We start from the raw sequence: 21148 nt of genomic DNA on the forward strand, positions 1-21148 counted from the left end.
ACCTTGCCTTTGGAGGAGAAGGGACCCCGAGAGAGGAGAGATCTGTTCAGGTGTTCCTCCTCGTGTTTCCTTCTTCTTGGCTGGGGGGCTCCTCCCTGATTCCCTGCCCCATCCAGTTCCAGCACCTGGGGACAGACCTGCGACTTTGCTTTCAGTTCTCCAAACTGTGCTGTCATGTCCCTCTGAAAGCCCCAGTGACCAAAGAGACTCCATGCCCTTCTTGCTGCCCTCGGACACCTTGTCAGTTTCATCCAGAGCCTTGACCAGCTGAGGTGTGGCAGGTGGGGGAGGCTCCACCCTGGCTCCAGGCTCTGGGTCCTCCTTATGGCCCTCTGGGGTACAGAAGGCCCTGGGCAGAGTCAGGTGACACCCTCCCATGGTCTGGAGGCCACTCTGTCAGCCAGTTTTGCTTTATGGCCCTTGAACCTTGACCTTGGGCTTGGAGCCCCGTAAAAAGGTTTCTTTCCCCGTAACACACAGCGATGGTGGAACCGACTCCACGTGTCCAAATGGCTCCGCAGTCACCGGAGCTCCTCTCCCTCGGCTGTGCTGGGTATCATCTTCCAGGCCGAGGCAGTGCTGCCTGCCAGCTCCAGGGGACCCTGGAGATATTTATGATCTGTTTCTGGAGGAGGAAGAAAGAGGCAGACACTTCAAACACTAACTTCGGATTAACAACATGGAGCTCAGAATCCCCCCCAAGAGAGGCAGCTGAGTCACTGACCCTGAGGCGTGGAACAGACACAGGGAAGACCCAGCCACGGAGAGCCCAGATCCCTTCTTTCTGTTGCGAAGAAATCCCCTACGTGTCTCCGGGGACGTTCCTGGATGACATGAAGTCCCTCCACTGAGCAACTGTACACAGCTGCCTTCATCCAAGCCCCCCCCCCCCCGCCCCGGCTTCATGGACCCCACGCCGTCCCCACAGAGGGCCCACATACCCGATTCTGCAGGATTCTGACCCTGTCATACCCATGTCATTGATTTCTGGGGACCGACCTCCCCCAGCCATGCCAGTCTGAAGGAAGGCCACTGATGAGTCAGGCAAAGCTGCCGTCAACTCCAGCACACCTGCCCAGAGAGGTGCATATCCCGGCCTCTGGGGAGCCTCTGGGGAGCCTGTCCGGCAGGTGGGTGCATCCAGTGAGGCTAAGCGTGTCAGAGACAACACGTACGCGGCTACACACACACACTCATGAACATGTGCTCACGTGTTTGCATTCGGGTGGGGAACATGTGCCTTGGCCTCCCCCGTGCCCCTTCCCTCACCCCTCACCCAGTGACAGTGCCCAGACACTCTCCCGGCTGGTGATGCTGCCCTGAGCCAGCCCCCTGGATACCAGCCCCACACCGCCACCCGGTACCACAGCCCCCCGCCCCCATCCCCCACCCCAGCCCCAGCGGCCCCCACCCCTGTACCATTGCCAGCTTGGGTATCTTCTTAGCTGGGCCTCTGGGAGAAGAACAAAGAGAATATGTATATGTTAGCCCCGTGTAGCAAAGGGACATAAGTGATTTTTAGGAGGGATCGCGTTTTTTTTTTTTTTTTTTTTTTTTTAAAGAAATGCGCTTATTTAATTCCTGCTATTCCCTCACAGAAGTCAAAGGTCCTAATGTTTTAGAGAGGAAATGCTGTGGTACCCTCAGCCCAGGGCTCACGGGTGCCACAGTTTGCCAGGAGTGATCAAGGAAGGCTGCCTGGAGGAGGCGGTGCTTACGTAGGAACTAGCTGATCACCGGGGTAGGATGGGAGCCACTTCTAGATGAGATAACAGGACAGCAAAGGCTGCTGCAGGGTTTGTCCTCAGGGCCACGAGAAGGCTGGCGAAGAAGGTCCGATTGTTGCATCAGAACGAGCCGAACAGCTTGGACAGGATTTCCAGAAACTGACCGCACCCGGGCCCCAGCACCCACTTCAAGAAAGAGAACATTTTCATCACCTTAGAGGCCTTCCAGCTGCCTCTCCCCTGAACTGTCCTCCCTGAGGGAACCGCTGACCTCAATGCCTGTGCGCAGGGCTATTTGCCTGTGTTCAAACCTCGAGAGCCACAGAATCCCTCACTGTGTGCCCTTTGGGGTGCGGGCTTTCACCCAGCCCCAGCTTTGTGAGGTCCCTGCCCGTCCCCCGCCGCACCCCTGCAGCTGCACGTGGCGTGTGCTCACTTAGTGCAGCGAAGCGATCGGCTCTAGGACTGTTCAGTGGATCCAGGCGTCCGTGGATGGAATTTGGGTTATTTATAATTTGGGGTTATTAGGAGGGACGCCGCAGGGAACATTCTTGCACATGTCTTTTGGTGAAAGTATTTATTCATTTTGTTGGATACGCATCTGGGGATGGATTTGCTTCTACTCAGCCTCATAAGAAACTGCCACATGGCTTTTTCCAGGAGGTTATATCATGGCCCTCCAGTGACACTGAGAATTCCAGTGGTTCCCGTGCTCTGTCATACTTGTCATTATTAGTCTTTCTTATTTAATCATTTGAGAGAGAGAGAGAGAGAGCACAAGCAGGGGGAGAGGCGGAGGGAGAGGGAGAAGCAGATTCCCTGCTGAGCTGGGAGCTGGATGTGGGGCTCGATCCTAGAACCTGGAGATCATGACCTGAGCTGAAAGCAGATGCTTAACCGTCTGAGCCAGCAAGGTGCCCGCAAGCCAGCAAGGTGCCCGTCTTTTTAATTTTAGCCGTTCCTGTGGGTGTGTGGGAGTGCCACGCTGCGGAGTGATTTGCATTTTCTGCTGTGGCTAAGGAGCTGAGCCCTCCTGTGTATCATTATTATTTTGGATATCTTACTTTGTGGATACATGCATTCCGAGACTCCTCTTCTACTCAGTGGTAGGCGCATTCATTCTCTTGTGATGAAAATAAATTCTTTTTTTTTTCTTTAAAGATTTTATTTTTTTTCATTTATTTGACAGAGAGAGATCACAAGTAGGCAGAGAGGCAGGCAGAGAGAGAGAGAGGAGGAAGCAGGCTCCCTGCTGAGCAGAGAGCCTGACGCGGGGCTCGGGGCTCGATCCCAGGACCCTGGGATCCATGACCTGAGCAGAAGGCAGAGGCTTTAACCCACTGAGGCACCCAGGCGCCCCTGAAAATAAATTCTTAATTTTAATGCTGTGCGCTTTGGCAAAGTTTTCTTTGATGCTAGTGCTTTTTGTGTCCTGCTGAAGATATGTGGCCATGAAGGTCATTGCCTCTGGTTTCTTTTAAAAGCTGTATTTACAAAAAAAAAAAAAAAAAAAAAAAAAAAAGTTGTATTTTACCTTTTGGATTTGGGTCTATGATACATCTGAAATCAGCTTATAATTTTTAAAAAATATTTATTATTTTAGAGAAAGAGAGTGCACATGTGTGTGGCCTGGGGGAGGGGCAGCGGGAGGCAGAAAGAGACTCTTAAGTAGGCTCCACTGTCAACATGGAGCCCGGCATGGGGCTCAATCTCATGACCCTGAGATCATGACTTGAGCGAAATCAAGAATCGGACGCTTAACTGACTGAACCACTCAGGCGCCCCTGGGGTGTCTGAATCTTTTATTTTTCTTTTCCATTTGGATAACCAGTTGAACCAGCACTGTTTATTGATAAAGTCTACCCTTTCTCTGTGGAACTGCATTGGTGCTTTTTCCGCAAACGAAGTGAGTATGTGTCTGTCTGTCTTTGTGCTAATACTACAATGTCTCAATTACTCTAGTTTTAAAATAAGTCTCAATTTTAAAGCTCTCAGTTTAAAGAAGTGTAAGTCTTCACCTTTGTTCTCTTTCTTCCAGATTGCCCTGGTTATTCTTGGACTTTTGTGTTTTCATATACATTTCAGAATCTATCTGCCAATTTCCATACACACATGTGTACAACAAATACACACAAACAGCCTTCTGACATTTTGCATGGGATTGCATTGGGTTTATCAATCAACTGGGGAGAATGAACATCTTTATACTATTGGGTCTTCCAATCCATGAATATAGTATATCTTTCCATTTATTTAGTTCTTTAATTTCTCTCGATGATGTGCTGTAGTTTTCAGTAGATTTATTCCTAGGTAATTTGATAACTTTATGGCACTTTTGTGAAGGGAATCATTATAAAATTTCATTTTCTATTTGCTTATTGCCAGTATATAGAAATAATGTTGATTTTTAGGAACTATCTTTGTATTCCAGCGACCTTGCTAAAATAACTTCATAATTCTAATCATTTCTCTTCAGATTTTGTTGGGGGAAAGATACTTCCAGTGTGGTCCAACCATGGTCCACAGGGTTCTAGGTCAAGACTTGTTGACCTTGAACTCTGGGCTGGATGTGGAGGTAGAGAGGGTGGGAGACAGATTTGGCTAGCCCAGTCAGAAAAGTCCCTAGGGCCACAGTGAGGCTCATGTCACAGACTTTGCCCATGCTTAGCCATGGTCCAGGCACTGTCTGCACATCCACTGAGAGCTGCTGCCCCAGCCATGGGATGTAGCTCAGCCCAAGATGGCCTCATGTGAAGGGAAGCCCTGGGTTCTAATTCCAGCCTTTAATTGACACATGGTATGACCTTGAGCACCAGGAAGGTTGCCAAACCTTCCTGGATCTCATCCTTCTCACTCGCAGAAAGAAGGCACTACAACCTGGTATTTCTTTCTCTAAGCCTGGTAAACACTGGTGCATTGATTTTACTCACCAGCATTGTCCCTTTTGCCGGTGGGGTGATGCTGAACATTGTCAGGAAGTCCTGCAGCCCAAGAGCTACAAACGTGGGTGTCCTTGGGGGACAGGGCAGCTGGCTACCATTGTGTTCTGAGGCTCTTAGTGCCATTGGCCCCTTGGGGATTTTTTCCATCACGAGGACACACCCCCATGTGAGGCTTCCCCTGTCCAAGAAAGAACTCAATTATTCTTCAATAAATGTCTTGGCAGAAGTTTCTGAAAAACCTTGCCTTCTCTGTGATCCCTGATATTCAAAAGGATGAAATTTAATTACTCTGTCCTGTCCATGAGCCCCAGGGCTGGGCCTGGCATGCAGCCACGGCTCTATCTGACCAGCGGGCTCCCTGGCTCCTGATGGGGCTCTTTGCTCTGGCATGCATTGGGAAACAGGGAAAGCACAGGGCAGCTTTCCCCTTTGGCTTGGTCTTGCCCTCTGCACCCTTCCTTCTGGGGTGTATGGCTTAGAGAAACCCACTGTGTTGGGTTCCCTGGGTAAACATCTCTAGAAGTTAACTGGTATGGTGATTTCCTAGGTCCTGGTGCTACCAGAGCCTCTCTGCTCCCCATAGGGCTGATCCCAGAGCATCATGGGGGTGCTTGGTAGACTCTGGAGCTCCAGCCTGCAACTGACTTTCTCCCTCCACCCCTGATCTCCATCTCCCTCATGGCAAATTAGATCCCCACCTATTACAGGAACAAAAGCTAGGGATCTCTATGAGGTCTGTTGGGGCAGTGTGTAGTGCAAGGCCTGGCAGAATCTTGTAAAGGTGAGGAAGCAGGGGCTTTGGTTTTCCCATCTGCAATGTGGGGATAGCAGTCTAGTGCCTGCCTCATGGTGGGTGAGAGGCTTATATGGAAAGAATGGGTATAGAGGGCTTAGCTCAGGGCCAGACCCAGAGCAAGTACTTGGCAAACATTGTTTGACTAGCAGTAGTCAGGGCTCAGTTGTCTCCTCCTTGGGAAACCATCTTGATCTCCTCTGGCTGGGGTTTCCCCTTTCATAAGAGAGCCACACAGTTGGGCAGCACCCCTCAGTGTGGTTGCTTACATGTCCAGAAACCTTTGAGGGCGAGGCCACTTGTCCCTGGGTCTCTGTCCCAGAGAAGGCCTTGGGGTGTCTCTAGAAAAAAAAAAATACTAAATAGCGTTGACAGATAAAATACTGTGTTTTTATTTGTTAAATTTGACAAACTGTCTTTAAGGTAGGTGGAACTGAATCATGGAACACTCCTAAGAGTCCAGAAGATTTTCCCCTGGTTGATGGGTCTGTTTAGGACCTGTTTATAGGTTGGACCTTGAATCAGTCAGGGTTCTCTAGAGAAACAACCAGAAGGATGTGTGTGTGTGTGTGTATGCATTTATATAGGTATATACATGTATCTCTTTAGATCTATGATCTATCTATCATCTGTATTAAGAAAATGACTTATGCAATTGTTTAAAATCTGGGGCTGGCAGGTTTGAAATCTTTAGAGCAGGCCAGCAGGGCTGGAAACTCAGAAAAGATTGCCTCTGGGTATCCTTGTTTTGTTTTTAAAGATTTTTTATTTATTTGACAGAGCTCACAAGTAGGCAGAGAGGCAGGCAGAGAGAGAGAGAGGAGGAAGCAGACTCCCTGCTGAGCAGAAAGCCCGATTTGGGGCTTGATCCCTGGATATCCTTGTTTGGAGTCTCCTTTTCTCTAGCTTACTCCTTTGCTTTGGTGGAATACATCCTTCAACACCTTTTGGAAAAGGGGTGTGTGGCGAGTCAATGTCTTGAGGCCATGTGTGTCTACAAATACTTCATTTTACCCTCAAATCTTGAGGGATAGTTGAGCTGGGTATAGAATCTTAGCTAGACACCCTCTTCCTCAAAAGAATACCGCTATCTCCCCAGCTTCCACTGTTACTGTTCAGAAGTTCAGTGCCATACTAAATTTGGACATTTCCTGGAGGTCTCATTTTATCTTAGAAGCTTTTAGGGTTTTCTCTCTGGGATTCTGAACTTTTATGACAATGTGCTTTTTGGTGTGAGTTTTGTTTTGTTTTATTTTTCATCTGGCATTTTCCATGTTCTTTCAGTTTGAAAGTTCATATCCTTCAGTTTTAGGTGATTTTTTGGGATCATTTCTTTACTTCTCTCCATTTTCTTGGGTCTCTTTTTCTGGACTCTCCAGTTTATTAGTTGTTAGACCTGGATTGATCCCCTCATTTTCTTATCTCTTCTCTACAACTGTCACAGTTTTTGGCAACTTCCTAGAAAATTTCCTTAACTTCTAATCCTTTGACTGAATATTTTACATCAACTATTTTTCTTCCATTTCTACAAATGCATTTTTATGTTTTGAGGGTTCTTTGCAAATAACCTCCTATTTTTTCAGGATGCAATATCTTCTCATATCGCTCTAAGGATAGTAGAGTTTCGCTCTGGTTTCTTGAAGTCTTTTTCTGTCCACTCATTGTCTCTGTTTTCTGAGCTTGCTTTTTTCCTGTTTGTTGTTTCAGTCTTTGTCTTTTGCATTAGAGGCTCTTGATGCATATTTAATATCAGACACTGGGAGCTGAACCCCATGGGCAGACAGACCCATCTTCTCATGGGCTTTGCTCAGGAGTTAGCACTGGTCCCAAAGTCACTGCACATCAAAGCATTTCTCTTTGGCTGGAGGGGCTGTGACTTAGCCAAAGGGGCGTGGCCTGGCTGGAGGGGGTGTGCCTTGGCTGGAGGCAAGGTCTGAGTGACAAGGCAGAAGAAATCCCAGGCCTACTTAAGGCAAGCAGTTTTTCCCCCTGACAGCAGTTTCTAGCAGAGAGTGAGATGAACAAAGTCTCACCAGAACAGGAAGGTCCTACATGGCCTTAAAGTCCCCAGTGCGGGGGGAGGGAGGCACCAAAAGAATGTGTGGCCCCAGACTGAATTTGGGTAGAGCAGGGTTGACCCCATGTGTAGTAAGATAGACAGGTACCAGTCTTATCTGTTCTAGGCCCAGCCCAGCTCTCGTCACACTGGGGAAACTGAGGCCACTTAGGTTTAGATCACTTAGACCTCGTTCCCGTGGTCTCCTGTGAACACACCTGGCCAGCCTCGCCCCCTGTCCCCCAGCATCTGACCCCACTGACCTCCCTGGAGCTCTCCTACAGGGCTTAGGAGTTTGGTCTGGAGTCAGAGGTTCCCAGGGGGATTTTAGGATCTCTTCCAGCCTGGTCCCCCAGGGACATCCACCCTGCACCTGCTCCCTGCTTGTGGACCCATCTCCGAGGCCTCTCCTAGGAGGGCTGAGTGTTTGGGGGCAGGACCACCTGTGTGCCCTGGGTTTCCCCTGTCAGGGTCTTATGGCCCCCGTCTCACAGCAGTCTCACTCGGCCTCTCAATTTCTCTGCTGTCGGCAAGGCTCCCCTTCGGGCCCAGGCCTGGGGGGTCTGCCTCACATGGGAGCTGGGTCCTAAAGTCTGGACACAGAGCCATCAGCCGTGGGCGTGCTGGCCAAAGGCAGATGGCAGCTGGATTAGCAGGTGTACGGTTGTCCTGCAGGGGGGGGATGGAACCCAGTGGTGAGAGCTGGAGGGCAAGGGCACCAGAAGCAGTGTCCTGAGGCCCTTGGAGCGGATCCAGTACTGACCCCATCTACAGCTGAGAAAACTGAGGGGCAGAGAGGTCAGATGAGCTCTTCTCCAGCCACACAGGGAATTAGTGGCCTTTTAGTTCTCTTTCTACTGTGGCACCAAGCAGTGAGTCTCTCCCTCTTTCTCACACTCCCCCGGCCCCCGCCACGGTTTGCCTGGAACATCCACACTTCGGTACGCACAGATCAGCAAAGAGTTCCAGGCACGCTTTCCCGCATCCGAGAGACCAGGAATGTGCTGCAGCCCCGGGACACTCATGGGCCCGTGTGTGCTGGGGGAGGGGAGCCGGGATCATGGGAACTTCTGAATCTCGGGAAGTGAGAGTCTTCCTCTTAGCGAGGGGAAACCAAGGCCCAGAGCCAGCGGGCAGGGCCTGGTCCGCGGTCCGTGCCAGTCAGCACCCTCGGTGCCATTTCTGGGTCCCCACCGCTCCCATGAATCATTAGAAAAATTTAAACAAACATAATATAATTGCTTGTCGATGACAGAAAGCCAGGGGAACCGTAAAACCCGGCTGGTCTCAGCGCCTGCCCAGGCAGGTGGCTCGGGGAGACCAAGCTGGCAGCCTCAGCCCTGCCCGCTGGCTGGGCCTCCGGGGCCTCTCTGTGGCTGGAGAACTGGAACCCCCCCCCCCCCCCCACCTCCACCCCGTGCCTGCTGCCAGCCAAGCTCACCTCACCGGCCAAGCGGGGTGCCCAGTGCCAGAACAAACTGGGCCCAGGCCCAGCACACTTTCCAGAAATAGGTTCCTGTGAGAGCCCGAGGCTCACCCCTCCCTCCGCAGAACTTGCCCCCTGCAGAGAGTCCTATTTGTAGCCTCAGACCCTGGAAATGCTCTGTTTGGGTCCCCTAAATGCCTCAGGAATGTTCGGGATGAGAGGGTGGGGGGCGGTAGGCCGGGAGAGTTAAGTAGGCAGTGTGCGGGGAGGTGATGATTGGACGGGCCGGTAGACAGATAGGGTTGGGGTAGTGAGTGGACACGTGGGACCCCACTTGCTTTGATCTCTGTCTTTCCATTAGAGGCTTCCTGTAAGGCTCGGGGACCCTGAGCTCTGTTTTTAGAGAGAAGGAGGGTCTGTGGTTTGGCCTTGTTGATGGGGCCTTGGGAGACCCCCGCCGCTGCTCTCAGTGTAGGCACCCGTGGCCCTGTCCCCTCAGTCATGTCCCAGTCCCCAGAGAGGACCCCTCCGCTCTCCTGCCTGGTGCTGGGCCGGCCTCAGGGGGGCCTGGAAGCTCTGAGGTCCTCTTTCCAGCTGGGACTGGGCCACCAACTACGTTATGGGCTTCACCTGCTGAGAATTCTCCACTGCCTTTCTCTTTGCTTTTCGGGGTTTTATTCCCTTCTCTTTCTTCACTACCCTTTCCTGGGACAAGCGAGGAAGAAACACACGGGTAGAGTCCCCCCCCCTCCCCCGACCCATGTTTAAGCAGAAAACCTGCCCCCTCTCTCCTGATCTTTTGTGAAGTCCTCGCCTGCCCCAGTCATGAAACTGTATACTTGTCCCTGGTTGTTTGGAAGTTTCAGCGTTTGTACCTCAGTCTCTAATCTGTTTTATGTATCGGGGTTATGGACAAGGCTTTACTGAGGGGGAAAAAGAGTTCTGTTCTTAAAAAATGCTTATAAACCACTGATTGGGCCCAGTCCAGGGGAGCTGGGGAGGGAGATGGGGGTGGGCGGAGCCTCAGGCAGGGGCGTCTTGTAAACCCAACCAGGGCTGAGCAGACAGCCCCAAGGCAGCAACCCCTGCCCTAAGGCTGCCCCCTGCCGTGGGAGGACAAAGCCCGAGCCCTGGTCCTAAGCCCCCTGGGCATCCTCTATGTCTTGCAGAGAATCACCACCAAAACTTAGGACATTAATGGGGGATTTGTAAGTTGGGGGACCTCTTAGGGGACAGGGGAAGCCAGTGGTGGAGGGCAGGTATGGTCGCCGCTGGTGAGCTTCAGGCCTCGCTGTGGCCACGGAGGCCACCGATGGGCAGCCTCAGCACAGCAACTGGGACCTGCCGAGTTACCCTCACACCTCGGTGTGTCTCTTTGGTCCAGACTGAGGTTCCTAGAAGGTCAGACTTTGAGCCGAGTGAATGATGTAGGCATCCCTTGACTTCAGCAGCAATAAAAGCTCTGGAGAACAGCTTTGAATGTCTGTTTCCTCTTTCAACAGCTCCAGTCCCTGGGGCAGACAGACATAAATGGATAATTATAGCCCAGGGAGATGTGGGCCTGGGGGGTTCACCATCACAGTCTCCTAACTGGCCTTCCGGCTTCCACACCCGCCCACCGAACTCGCTGCTGCCGGAGTGACTTTTTCAAAATGCAGATCTGACCTTGACTTTCAGCCCCTCTGAGAGCTGCCCACTGGCCTCAGGACGTTGCCCCAGAGCCCCTCCTGCCAGCCCTCCAGTGTTAGGTCCCAGCAAAACTGCTCCAGTCCCGGGTGTATGTGTTGGGTAGGGGGTGGGGGGGGGCTGGGTCTGCTCTGATTCGGCCAGACTGATTCCAGACCCTTCTCTGGTCTTGCTTGTTTCTAGGCCTCAGCCCTCTTTCCTCACCAGGCCATCATATGGTGCATCTCTCAGGCCTCACCTTAGATGCCCCTGCCTCCAGGATGTCCTCCCTGACCACCACCTTCCCCCATCCCAAACTGGCATCGCTGTCCCCTGTGATGCTCTTTTGGACATCTTATTCTTACAGCCCTGGGGTAGCCCCTACAGCCCCTACCTATTTGCCCATCTCCCTCCCCAGACTGATGTTCTCAAAGGCAGGGAGCATCCCCTTTACCACCTATGTAATCAATTGTTGGGTTTTTTTTTTTTGAGCCCCTCCTTTGTGCCAGGCACTGAGATCTGTGGGCAAATAAAATAGACAAAGATCCTACGTTTATGGCGCTCACAGGCTGACTGGGCATCTGGGGTGCTGGCTTGGACACTTTGCTGAATAATGTGCCGGGGGTGCTCCGAGGTCAGGTGGGCTGCCTGGAGGAGGGGGCACCAAGGATAAGGCCCTGAAGGCTGGGTAGGAGTTTTCCAGGCAAACTGATCAGAGAGCTCCCCGCTTGCCGGCCCAGAGGCTGTCCTGGCAGCTGGCTGCTCTCACCCCCAGGGTCTACACTCCGTTCCCACCCTTCTCTTTCAGAATGCATGAACTGTACCCGGCTCAGTGACATGAGCGAGCGGCTAACCACGCTGGAGGCCAAGGTCAGACGGCTGGTGGGGGGTGGGGGGGACTGGCTCCGGGAGCTGGTGGGGGTGTGTGCGAGCCCTGTACATCAGTAGCAGCCCAGCCCTAGGGAGCCCAGCAGGCCCGAGCAGCTTGGCCCCAGGGCTCGGGTGCTGCTGGGGCTTCTGTGGCTCTGGGTGGCCTTCTCTGGGCTGGGCCAGCCCTCTGAGGAGGGGAAAGCAAGAAATCTGGAGGCCTCGGACAGCAGGCTGGTCTGGATGTGAGTCTCAGTGAGGGGGGGGCGCTGGATGCCCAGAAGGTGACCTCTTGGTGGAAAGGGCCACTGTCCCCAACTCTGGCTCCTTCTTCTCCTCCCTGTCTGGCACACGGCGGGGCCCAGACAATGGAGAAGGAGCTCCGGGCTCCTGTCAGCTTTCGCCCTGTCTACATTAGGGGGCACAGCGGGGCACCCCAGAGGCTGGAGGACGGAAGAAAGGATGAGGCATTTATGGGGGGGCAGCCCCAGGCAGAATGGGGTGAGGAGGGAGGGAGTGAGTCAGAGAACGGAAGGCTGTGTGAGGCGCAGGGGTGGTGACGGGCGGGTCACCCTCGTGGACACTGGCGGCTCTGTCCCCTCTGGTCCCTCAGACGGATAGTGCAGAGCAGGCCTGGGATAGAGCCACAGGGCTGTCTCTACCGTCCCTCAGTGGGAGACACTTCTCCCAGGCTGTGTCCCCTGTCACCTCGTGTCCATGCCTCACGTATTGGCTGAAATTGCTCCTGGGCCCTGGAGAAGGCCCCAGTGGAGTGTCTGGGGTCCCTGCAGGAAGAAGCCAGTGCCTTGGGGGCCGAGGCTGCCCTACCTTCACCTCTTGGGACTTGGGACTGCCTGGCCCAGGATGGAGCGTCCGGGTGTGGGAGGCGGGCGGGAGCGTGGCCTGCCAGCGGGGAGGTCTGGTGGGGACAGAGTGCTGACAGGGGCTGAGAGACCCCCGGGGCAAGACCACAGAGTAGGCTCAGAGGTCGGGCCCCCCGCCCAGAAAAGCCTGACAGGCAGGTCTTCCCACAGACACATACCCATCCACACACAGCCCCACAGCCCCCCACACACAGATACACACACACATGCACACATATATAGACACACGCAGACGCACGCACACACGTGCACATATATGCATATACATAGAGACACAGAGACGCCCTCACAGACACGCCCGGACACACAGACACACACACACAGCCCTTGCCAACCCTGCCTCCCCCTTGGGCCCTGTCTCCTGCCCTGGAAGCCTGACCCTGAGGGCATACCCTTTTGGATGGGGGCTGCGGATGGCTGTCCCTTGGAGTCAGACATCAGTGGGACCGCCACCGCCCCAGCTAGGGCTCCTACCTCCTTATCTGGGCAATGTGCTGGTCCGGGTCAAGGGCAGCTGGGGCCTTGGTTCCCGGCTTTGGGAACAGTGGAGTGCCAGACAGGCCAGAAGCTCTGTGTCACCCTCTCCACCAGGCTGCTGTCTCTATCTTACAGGCAGAGTCCCCGGCATGAGAAGCCCCAGGGGGTGAATGACCCTCCCTTGTCCCCGAGGCCTTCTGCAGGTGGGAGGGTCCCCTAGCAGCCCACGTCTGGGCACAGGCTGCAAGCAGGGGGTCCTGTGCCCTCCTTGGGGTCCGTGGCTCTGCGGGGGCAGGTGGGAGCCTTCGGGAAACAGACGCTATCACCTGGGCCATGCCTGGGGCTGGGGAAGCCCTGGGAGGCTGGGGGGCACTGCATGGGACACTGGTCCCAGTGCCTACTTGCTGGGTGACATTGGACAAGTCACTAGTGGTCTCTGGGCCTCTATTTCCACCTCTGCCTGTGATGTGGCTGCGGTGACCCTTCCGGGCGGGTGGGGGGGGGCTTGTAAGGATCAGAATGGGGAGAAGTGGCGCTGGGGGAGGTCGCTGGAGCCTCACGGGGCAGGAGCTCACTGGTCCGCTGCAGATGGCAACGCTGAGAGAGGGCGCACGGGCGATGGTGCAGGGGCTGGGGGCACACCCAGGAGGGGACACCCTCAGTCCGCAGGGTCAGGCAGACTGCCAGGGGCTGGAGGGGAGGAGGGAGGGTCCCTGGAGGCTCAGGATCCTCTGGGGCGCAGGAATGAAGGGAGGGGCTTGGCGGGGGTGGGCGGGAAGACTCAGGGTGGGAGGGGCCCCGGGTGTACGCAGGGGCGGGGCAAAGCCACTGAGCCCCAGGAGGAGCAGGGCAGGCCCGGAAGGGTGCGCTGAGTGTGGGGACGCTGGTGGTTTTGGGCGGGCTCCGCAGGGTTCACTTTGCTTGAAGTCCTGACCCCCTGCTCTGGGGAAGGGGGCAGGCAGGTGGATTTTGGTGTGGGGGTGGGCAGCCAGGTCCTGTGGGAGCACTGGGCAAGCCAAGGGACGCTGGGAGAAGCCGTGTGGAGGCCAAATGCAAGGCCTGGCCCTCGTGGACGTGGACGTGGGGCGGGGAAGTCGGGGACTTTAGCCGATGGGGGGTTCTGGCTCCCCAGAGCTGGGGGGAACCTGAGACACCGGCCTTCCTCACCTTCAGGCAGCAGAGCGCAAAGACTAGGGGCTCGCGGTGGGCGGAGCACCTGTCCACCTGGCCCGGGGACCCCTCTCTGCCTGGGTGGGCCTACCCAGGGTCTGCGCACCCATCAGGCTGCCTCGCTCGGATCCCTGGTGCAGCGCGCCCCCTGCTGACCTCTTTGGGGAACAGCAGGGACTCACGGGGGCCTCTGAAGTCTGACTTCCAGCTCTCCTGCGTTAGGGAGACCGTGTTCCCGCCCAGGACCTGGGTCTGCCCAGGATTTGATGCCCTAGCTCTCTCAAGGGGAGAAGACGGGTAGCTTTCCACGCTGACCCCGCGTGGCCACCTTTTGTTTTCCCAGAGCTCCTACTAAAAGCCACGCCCCAAGCCAGGCTCATTGGTATCTTTTAAGTCCCTTCTTTGGGGGAAGCCGGGGCAGGGGTTAGGGGTGACCACAGGGCTCTCCTCACAGTGATGACCGCTCCAGAAGAGTCCAGGGAGTCTGAAGGTGTCCCCGTGACAACCTGCTTGACCCCCGGGTCCGAGGTCTCTCCTGACACAGGAACGAGAGGAGGGCAGGGGTAGGGGGAACATTCCAGCAAGGGGCTGGTGATCACCCACACCTGGCTTTGGGGAGCTGCAGGTCTCATCGGGCACACATCCCCAGTACACAACGGTCTCTGGCCTGCCCGGGGTCCTGACCCTCTGCCCTTTCCCGGCCCAGGTTCTCCTGCTGGAAGCCGCAGAGCAGCCCGCAGGCCCGGGCAATGACCTGCCGGTCCCCCAGAGCACCGTCCCACCCTGGAATGAGGACTTCCTCCCAGATGCCATCCCCCTCGCCCACCCAGGGCCCCGAAGAAGAAGGCCCACGGGCCCAGCTGGTGAGTGAGGCCTGCCCCAGAGGCCCTTGGGATCAAGCGTTGAAAAACAGAGCTAACATTTCAAAACCGTAGGCTTTCGAAAGAAAATCAGGAGTTCTAGAAACTTCTCTTAGAAACATAGAAGCTCTGGCCACTGGGGCTTCAGTCCCCCTTGGAAACCATTGGCTGGAGCCCTGCACCCGCAGACCCCATCCGGACTGTTACAGGGCCTCACCCTTCTGCGTTGTCCCGCAGTTGGGTGCATGTCCTCCTGCTCTGCCCCAAAGCCCACCTGCGCTCAGGACCCTGAGCCCAGCCCCAGCCTTCCGGGCTCAGTTTTACCAGGAGCTTTCTGCCTCCCACCACCTTCTGGTCCGTGCTGTGCTAGTTCATAAACACTTTTGTATCACCTTCAGCTGCACAGAAATCCTCTCTAATCATTCCAGTAAGGGTATAATGCTTGGGGTTCCAGCAAGGATTGGAGAAATGACTCCTGGGGTCAGCCCCTGATCCAGGAGCCCGTGGTCTCGATAATTCTTGGCCCCACGAGAGCCCTGTGCAGGGGACGCTCTCCCTCCCTTGCCTCTCTCGGAGGTGAGCGCCCCCCCCCCCCCCCCGCGCTTCCAGACTCTGCTCTGAGCTCACGCCCTGTTCCCTCCTTACCTCCTCTGCTTGTCCAGTTGGGAGAGGGAGCAGAGCAGGGAGGGCACAGCCTCCAGCAGTGGGAGCACCCAGTGGCCAGTCCTGGGAGGAGCAGACACTCTGTGATCTTCTGCGGGGGCTGGAGGCTGTTGCGGGGAGGAGGGAGCTCAGGCGTTGGGGAGAGCATCTCATTCTGGGTCCCCAGGCCACCTCCCAAGGATTCACACCCAGGCAGCTGCCCCCGCCTGCCTTCTTCCAAATCCTTCTCCTGGAACTGAGAAGGAGGAAGACCAGGACCCAAATGCCCTGTGGCGGAAGTTGGGAGGGGTGCTGGGTCTCCTGGGCCACTTTCTCCATTCAAGGAGAAGTGCAGTTCTGAGAAATGGCCACCAGGTGGAGCGCAAACCCAACAAATGGTGCCCCCCGGGGTGCGCCCTGGAATCTGAGAGCAGGGTTTCCTGGGGTCTCCAAGGAGGTCTCATTGGGGACTGTTCCCAACCCTGAGCGGGGAGACAGTAGGACTCCGGAGGGAGGGGCCTAACTCAGCAGCAGCCTGGCTCTGGGTCCTTGAACAAGGGGCCACACCTTCCTGAGCCTCAGTTTCCCCACCTGTGAAGTGGGAACACAAGTTGAGACCATAGGAGTTAATAGGTACAACATTGGGTCGTAGACTGTAATGAGGTCTCTGGTCCTGGGAAATGGCCCAGGGGCTCAGGCCCGGAGCCCCTCCACAGTGGCTTGGCCCCCAACGTCCTAAGAGCTCATCTCATTCTCTCCCCAGGGCCCCCAGGGCAGACGGGACCACCAGGGCCTGCAGGTCCTCCAGGCTCCAAAGGTGACCGGGGCCAGGCAGGAGAGAAGGGCCCAGCAGGGCCTCCTGGTAAGGACCCCCCGGATCTGACTTTGTCTGCTGGGGGACGGGGCTGGGGTTCCTCCCCTATCTGAGCAGGTGCGGCATCCCATAAGCCCTGATCTTGCTGGGGTCAGTGACTGCTGTCCTGGGGGGGCTCTGGGCTCACTTCCTCCCACCAGCACCCCCACTGCCACCCCATCCCAAAGGTTTTAGGGTCTGGTCTGACCCTGGGCCGCAGGAAGAACAAAAGGCTCTGGGAGTTGGGGGGGTACAGGCAAGGGGGGTGGGGCATCTGAGGCCTGGGGACCCTTCTTAGCCATTTAAACCCCTTCAGAGAGCCCCCCCCACCATCTCCTCCTGGGTCTCGCAGGGAAGGTCTTGCAGGTTCTGCACAAGTAGATGTAGGGCTGGCCCGGCTTGCCTGGCACTCTCGGTGCCCCAACCCCAGAGCTGAGACCCCTGGAGGGGGCCAGCCTGCCTCCCTCACCTCCCGCCCAGCAGCCCCAGTGCTCCCCAGGCCCGAAGCAAAAGCCATGTTCACTCACATCCCAGGACAGCCCCCCAGGGAGGCTAGTCTAGCAGCCACTGCTGACCTATTTGCCATCTGCGGTGTCTGTCGCCAGGCCCGGCCCTCACGGGGCTCCTCTTTTCCCACTGCAGGCCACTTGGGGCCGCCAGGGCCCCGCGGGCTTCCTGGAGAGACGGGGCGCCCCGGGCCCCCCGGCCCCCCCGGCCCAGCAGGCAGCCCGGGCTTCCCTCCAAACAGCCCTCAAGGGGTCCTCTACTCCCTGCAGCCGCCGACGGACAAGGGCGGTGAGTGCTCCCCGCCGAGAGATGGACCCTGGGGAAGCAGACCCTTAGGGAGCTGGGCAGCGGCCTGGGAGCAGGGCTCTGCTGGGGGTGGTGGGGTGGTGGAAGGGTCCTTAGCCGCCAGCCTGGCCTGTCGCCACTTTGGTGCCCAGCTCCTGCCCTTGGGTTCCTGACCCCCTCCCCAATGTCACTCTGTTGTGTGGCCAGCCTCAGTTTCCCCACTTGGTGGCGGGAGCACATCCCCTCACGAATCCCCTGACCTTGGACTGTGCCACAAGTGTTGGTTGAGCACCTACTATGTGCCGTCACATGGTTTGTGTCACTGGGGACACAGCCGTGAGGAAAACAGACTCCAGCCCTTGGGGGCCACGGTCTGGGGTTTCTGAACCCAGACACCCAGTGAGGCAGGGGGGAGCAGGGAGGCCCGGAGGGTAGGGGGGCCACCAAAGGGGTATCCTCTGGTTAAGTGCCCCGGGGAACCGGGGGAGGGTTTTAAGAAGTGGGTGACAGGGTCGGATGACATCCCAAGCACCATGGGGGACAGGGACCTCTTTGTCTGGGTCAGAGAAACTCTGGCCCCCTCCTGCTGGTGCTTCTGTCCCTGTCTGAGCCTCAGTTTCCCCACTTGTAGAGTGGGGGCAGTTAATACTCTCAGTGGAGCTGCTCTGATGGAAGAGAGGGACTCGAATTGAGCAGGATGGGGGTCCTGGGCTGCTCTCAGCAGGTGCAGGGGCCCAGCCAGTGAGAGCAGAGCCTTCTGGAGCAAGTGGGGACTCACTGAAGACTCAGAGAGAGAGCAGGGCTCGGCCGCACACGCCCCGGGGCCACAGGGAGCCATCCCAGGGCTCCAGCCTGCCCTGGTCACAATGCCTCGGGCACTGCTGCCATCCAGAGCGCTCAGAGCCCTCCTCAGATGGGACCCTCCTCACCAGCCTTTGGGGTCCCCAAGGGAGTGCCGGGTGTGTGCCTGGGGAGGAGTTGGGGTGCCCTAGTGGGTCCCCATCTGCTGTGAGCCCCTAGAAGTGTGGTCCTGGCTTCCAGGTGTGAAGGGAAGGGCAGGGGTAGCCACTCCCACCCCAGGCATTTCTTGGACTGGCTTCTCTGGGTCTGGCTCTGGGGTTCAGGCAGGACAAAGTCACAGGGGGCTTGCCCTGGAGAGACCCAAATAGCAGGAACTGGGCCAATAACGGACCCCATCCCTGCCCCAGGCTGAGTAATGGGCCGTATAGAGGCAGCCCAGGGCCCTGAAGCTCAAAGGACTGGGCAGGGAGGCCTTCCTGGAGGAGGAGGCCCCACCGGAGTGAGCCTGTCAGGTGCATCAAGAAAGGGCCTGTGGAGTGGAATAGGGGGAAGGGGAGGAGAGTTCTGGCCGGGGAACTGGGGAGGTAAGTAGGGCAGGGCCAGACTCTGAAGGGGCTGGAATGCTCTGGAAGGAGTTTGTGCATTATATGAACCCCTCTGGGCTTTCTGTGCCCTTCGACCTGGGCTCTGCGGGAGCAAGAGTGTGTGCTTGCCAGGGCTGCTGTGAGGCCCAGTGGAGTCAGGGGTGCCTGTCCTGGCCCTGGGGAAGCTCAGGTCCTGCATCCTGGCCCTACCCACCGGGTCACAGGCGACTGCTCTGCCTGCAGACGGAGACTCACAGCTGGCCTCGGCCGCCGTGGACACAGTGCTGGCTGGCGTCCCGGGGCCCCGGGGCCCCCCTGGCCCTCCAGGTAAGTGCAGAGGGCAGCTGCACAGCCTGGTCTGCATGGGGCACCTGCTCTCGGCTTGGCCTGGGTCAAGGGGCCTTGTGGGGCCGGTTGGGGAACCATGGCCTTGGCAGGATACTGGGGATTGGGTGAGGTCCCTTGCTTCTGGGAGACAGCACCCGGGCAGGACTAGACACAAGAGCCCCAAGCATGAAGCCACTCAGGGCTGCCCCCTTGTGGGCCCGAGTGGCGGTTGCGCCAGGGTACGTGGAGGCCCAGGTCCAGGGGGAGGCACGGGGTCAGCACAGGGCTGACCCCAGGGGCTGGTAGGGCAGGTGCGGGGCCTTTTGGCAGAAACCAGGGGCCCTGCAGCAGGGGATGGCCCTGGGGATCTAAGGGGCTGGACCCTGGGCATGGCCTGACCCCCACCCTCCAGGGACCCTTGCTGGAGGGGAGGGGAGGGGAGGGGAGCGAAGGGGAGTGCGGGGCAGGGGCCAGCCTTGCTCACCAAGTATGTGGGTGCCTTGTCCCCCCATTATTCATTTACCCCTTTCACGTAGTCACTGCTCCCTACGTGGCACAGGGCTCTAGTTTCCTGGCCTCTTTTAAAAGGTAGCATTTGAGCGAATGCCCCACAGAGGTGAGGGGACTGGCCTAGAGCTGGGGTAGGGTAAGTTCCGGAAGGCTTCCTGGAGGAGGTGATGCTCAGCCTGAGACCAGTAAGAAAGAATTAGTTGGGCTGTGATGGAGAAGCTCCAGAAGGAAGGAACAGCCCTTGCACAAGCACAGAGGCCAAGGAGCTTTCCAGGAGGGTAGCTGGGGGCATGCCGGAGGAGGGGGCCTGGCTGAGAGCTTCAGGAGCCCCCGAGGGCCCTAACTGAAGGTGGTTTTGGGTGGCCGCGAGTGTGGATGGTCAGGATGCTGTTGTAGTAGCTCAGGCAAGAAGGGTAGCCTTGGAGGGGTAGGGACCCAGGAGGGTCCCCCCCAGACAAGGGGCAGCCCTGAGAGAGATTTGCTGGGAGACTGGCGGGCTGGGGCAGGGGGGCGGCGCAGGGTGGCCTCAGGATGAGGCTCTGGGGGAGGAGTGGGTTGCAAGATAGGGCGGGCAGGGGGCTGGCCCCAGGTGACCATCTGTGACTCTGCCCACAGGTCCTCCTGGACCACACGGTCCCCCAGGACCCCCAGGTGTCCCTGGATCGCAGGTAAGGGCTTCTCCATTTCTGGCAGGGGAGGAGGACTTGTCTTCCTGGGAAGGAAGAGCCAGCCTTCTTTCCCAGCCTGAGCTGCTCGGGAAGGGGCGGCCCAGCTGGCCCCTTGGCCACTTGGCTCGGGCAGGACCCGGATCTCATCAGCAGCTTCAGCTCTGTGCTGCCCAACCCCCATCCCAGGGAGGTGTGGGCACCCTTCCCGTCTCAGAGATGAGCTCACTGAGACCCAGAGAGGCCAGGTTCCTCCAGAGGACATACAGATCACAGAATGTCCACTCCAGCCTATAGCCCTCATCACCAAGAGTCACCCACATGTTGTCACCAGATGCCTTCAGCTGCCCCAGCCCACAGGCACAGGGAGAGTTGGGAACAATGAGATTCAGAACCCTTCCCCACCTGGTTGTGCCAGCGGCTTTCCAAGATAAGATTGTCATGGTATCCCAGGCGTGATGGGGTAGGGGGGCTCAGAGGGGATCAGTCACCTGCCCAGAGTCACACAGCAGGAGAACGGCAGAGGTGGGGCCCCTCTCAGGCTTTCTCACCAAGAATGTGGTGGGCGCTTGGGGATCGGCTTATCCTGTCAGGAGGTCTCTTATCAGGGTCTTGGGCCCTTGCGGGAGAGGGAAGGGACGCAGGGCACGACACAGGTGCAGAGGTGACACTTTAGTTGGGACCTAAGGAACCAGAAGGAGCAGCTGTGCAAAGATGCCAAGAAAGGACGGTCCTGGCAGCCAGAAGAGCGAGTGCAAAGGCCCTGGGGTAGAAGAAAGCCCAGGACAGACTGAGGGAAGGAGAATGTGATGTGAGATGAGGTGGGGACAGGGTCTGACCGAAGAGGCAGAGTGTGGTTTTCTGTCACAGGGAAAGGGGACTCTGAGTCTCCCGGAAGGAGGGCCCATGATCTGATTTCCATCTTTAAGAGGCCCCTCAGGCTCGGGCTGGGGCTGCTGTGGGAGAACGGAAGGTGGGGGAGCAGTGGGGCAGGGAGACCAAGGAAGTGTGAGAGGGAGAGAGAGAAGGTGACTTACTTTCAGGTGGTTGTACGGGAAGCCACAAAGGGAAGGGACAGCTTTAGAAAGTGGGTGTGATGGGTCTGGC

The 21148-nt window shown here is 57.0% G+C and overlaps 1 protein-coding gene across 2 annotated transcripts in view; it reads left to right on the plus strand.

Moving 5' to 3' along the window:
- The window catches only part of COL26A1 (collagen type XXVI alpha 1 chain), a 121753-nt gene that overhangs the window by 94505 nt on the left and 6100 nt on the right, over positions 1 to 21148 (plus strand). For both annotated transcript variants that reach the window (XM_059414611.1, XM_059414612.1), the window contains exons 4-9: positions 11418 to 11479; positions 14714 to 14870; positions 16273 to 16371; positions 17005 to 17157; positions 18783 to 18866; positions 19992 to 20044. In XM_059414611.1, the coding sequence (XP_059270594.1) occupies positions 11418 to 11479; positions 14714 to 14870; positions 16273 to 16371; positions 17005 to 17157; positions 18783 to 18866; positions 19992 to 20044 (608 nt within the window). The remainder of the gene's footprint in view (positions 1 to 11417; positions 11480 to 14713; positions 14871 to 16272; positions 16372 to 17004; positions 17158 to 18782; positions 18867 to 19991; positions 20045 to 21148) is intronic.

This window comes from Mustela nigripes, chromosome 11 (assembly GCF_022355385.1).
Source record: "Mustela nigripes isolate SB6536 chromosome 11, MUSNIG.SB6536, whole genome shotgun sequence".
Lineage (NCBI taxonomy): Eukaryota > Metazoa > Chordata > Mammalia > Carnivora > Mustelidae > Mustela > Mustela nigripes.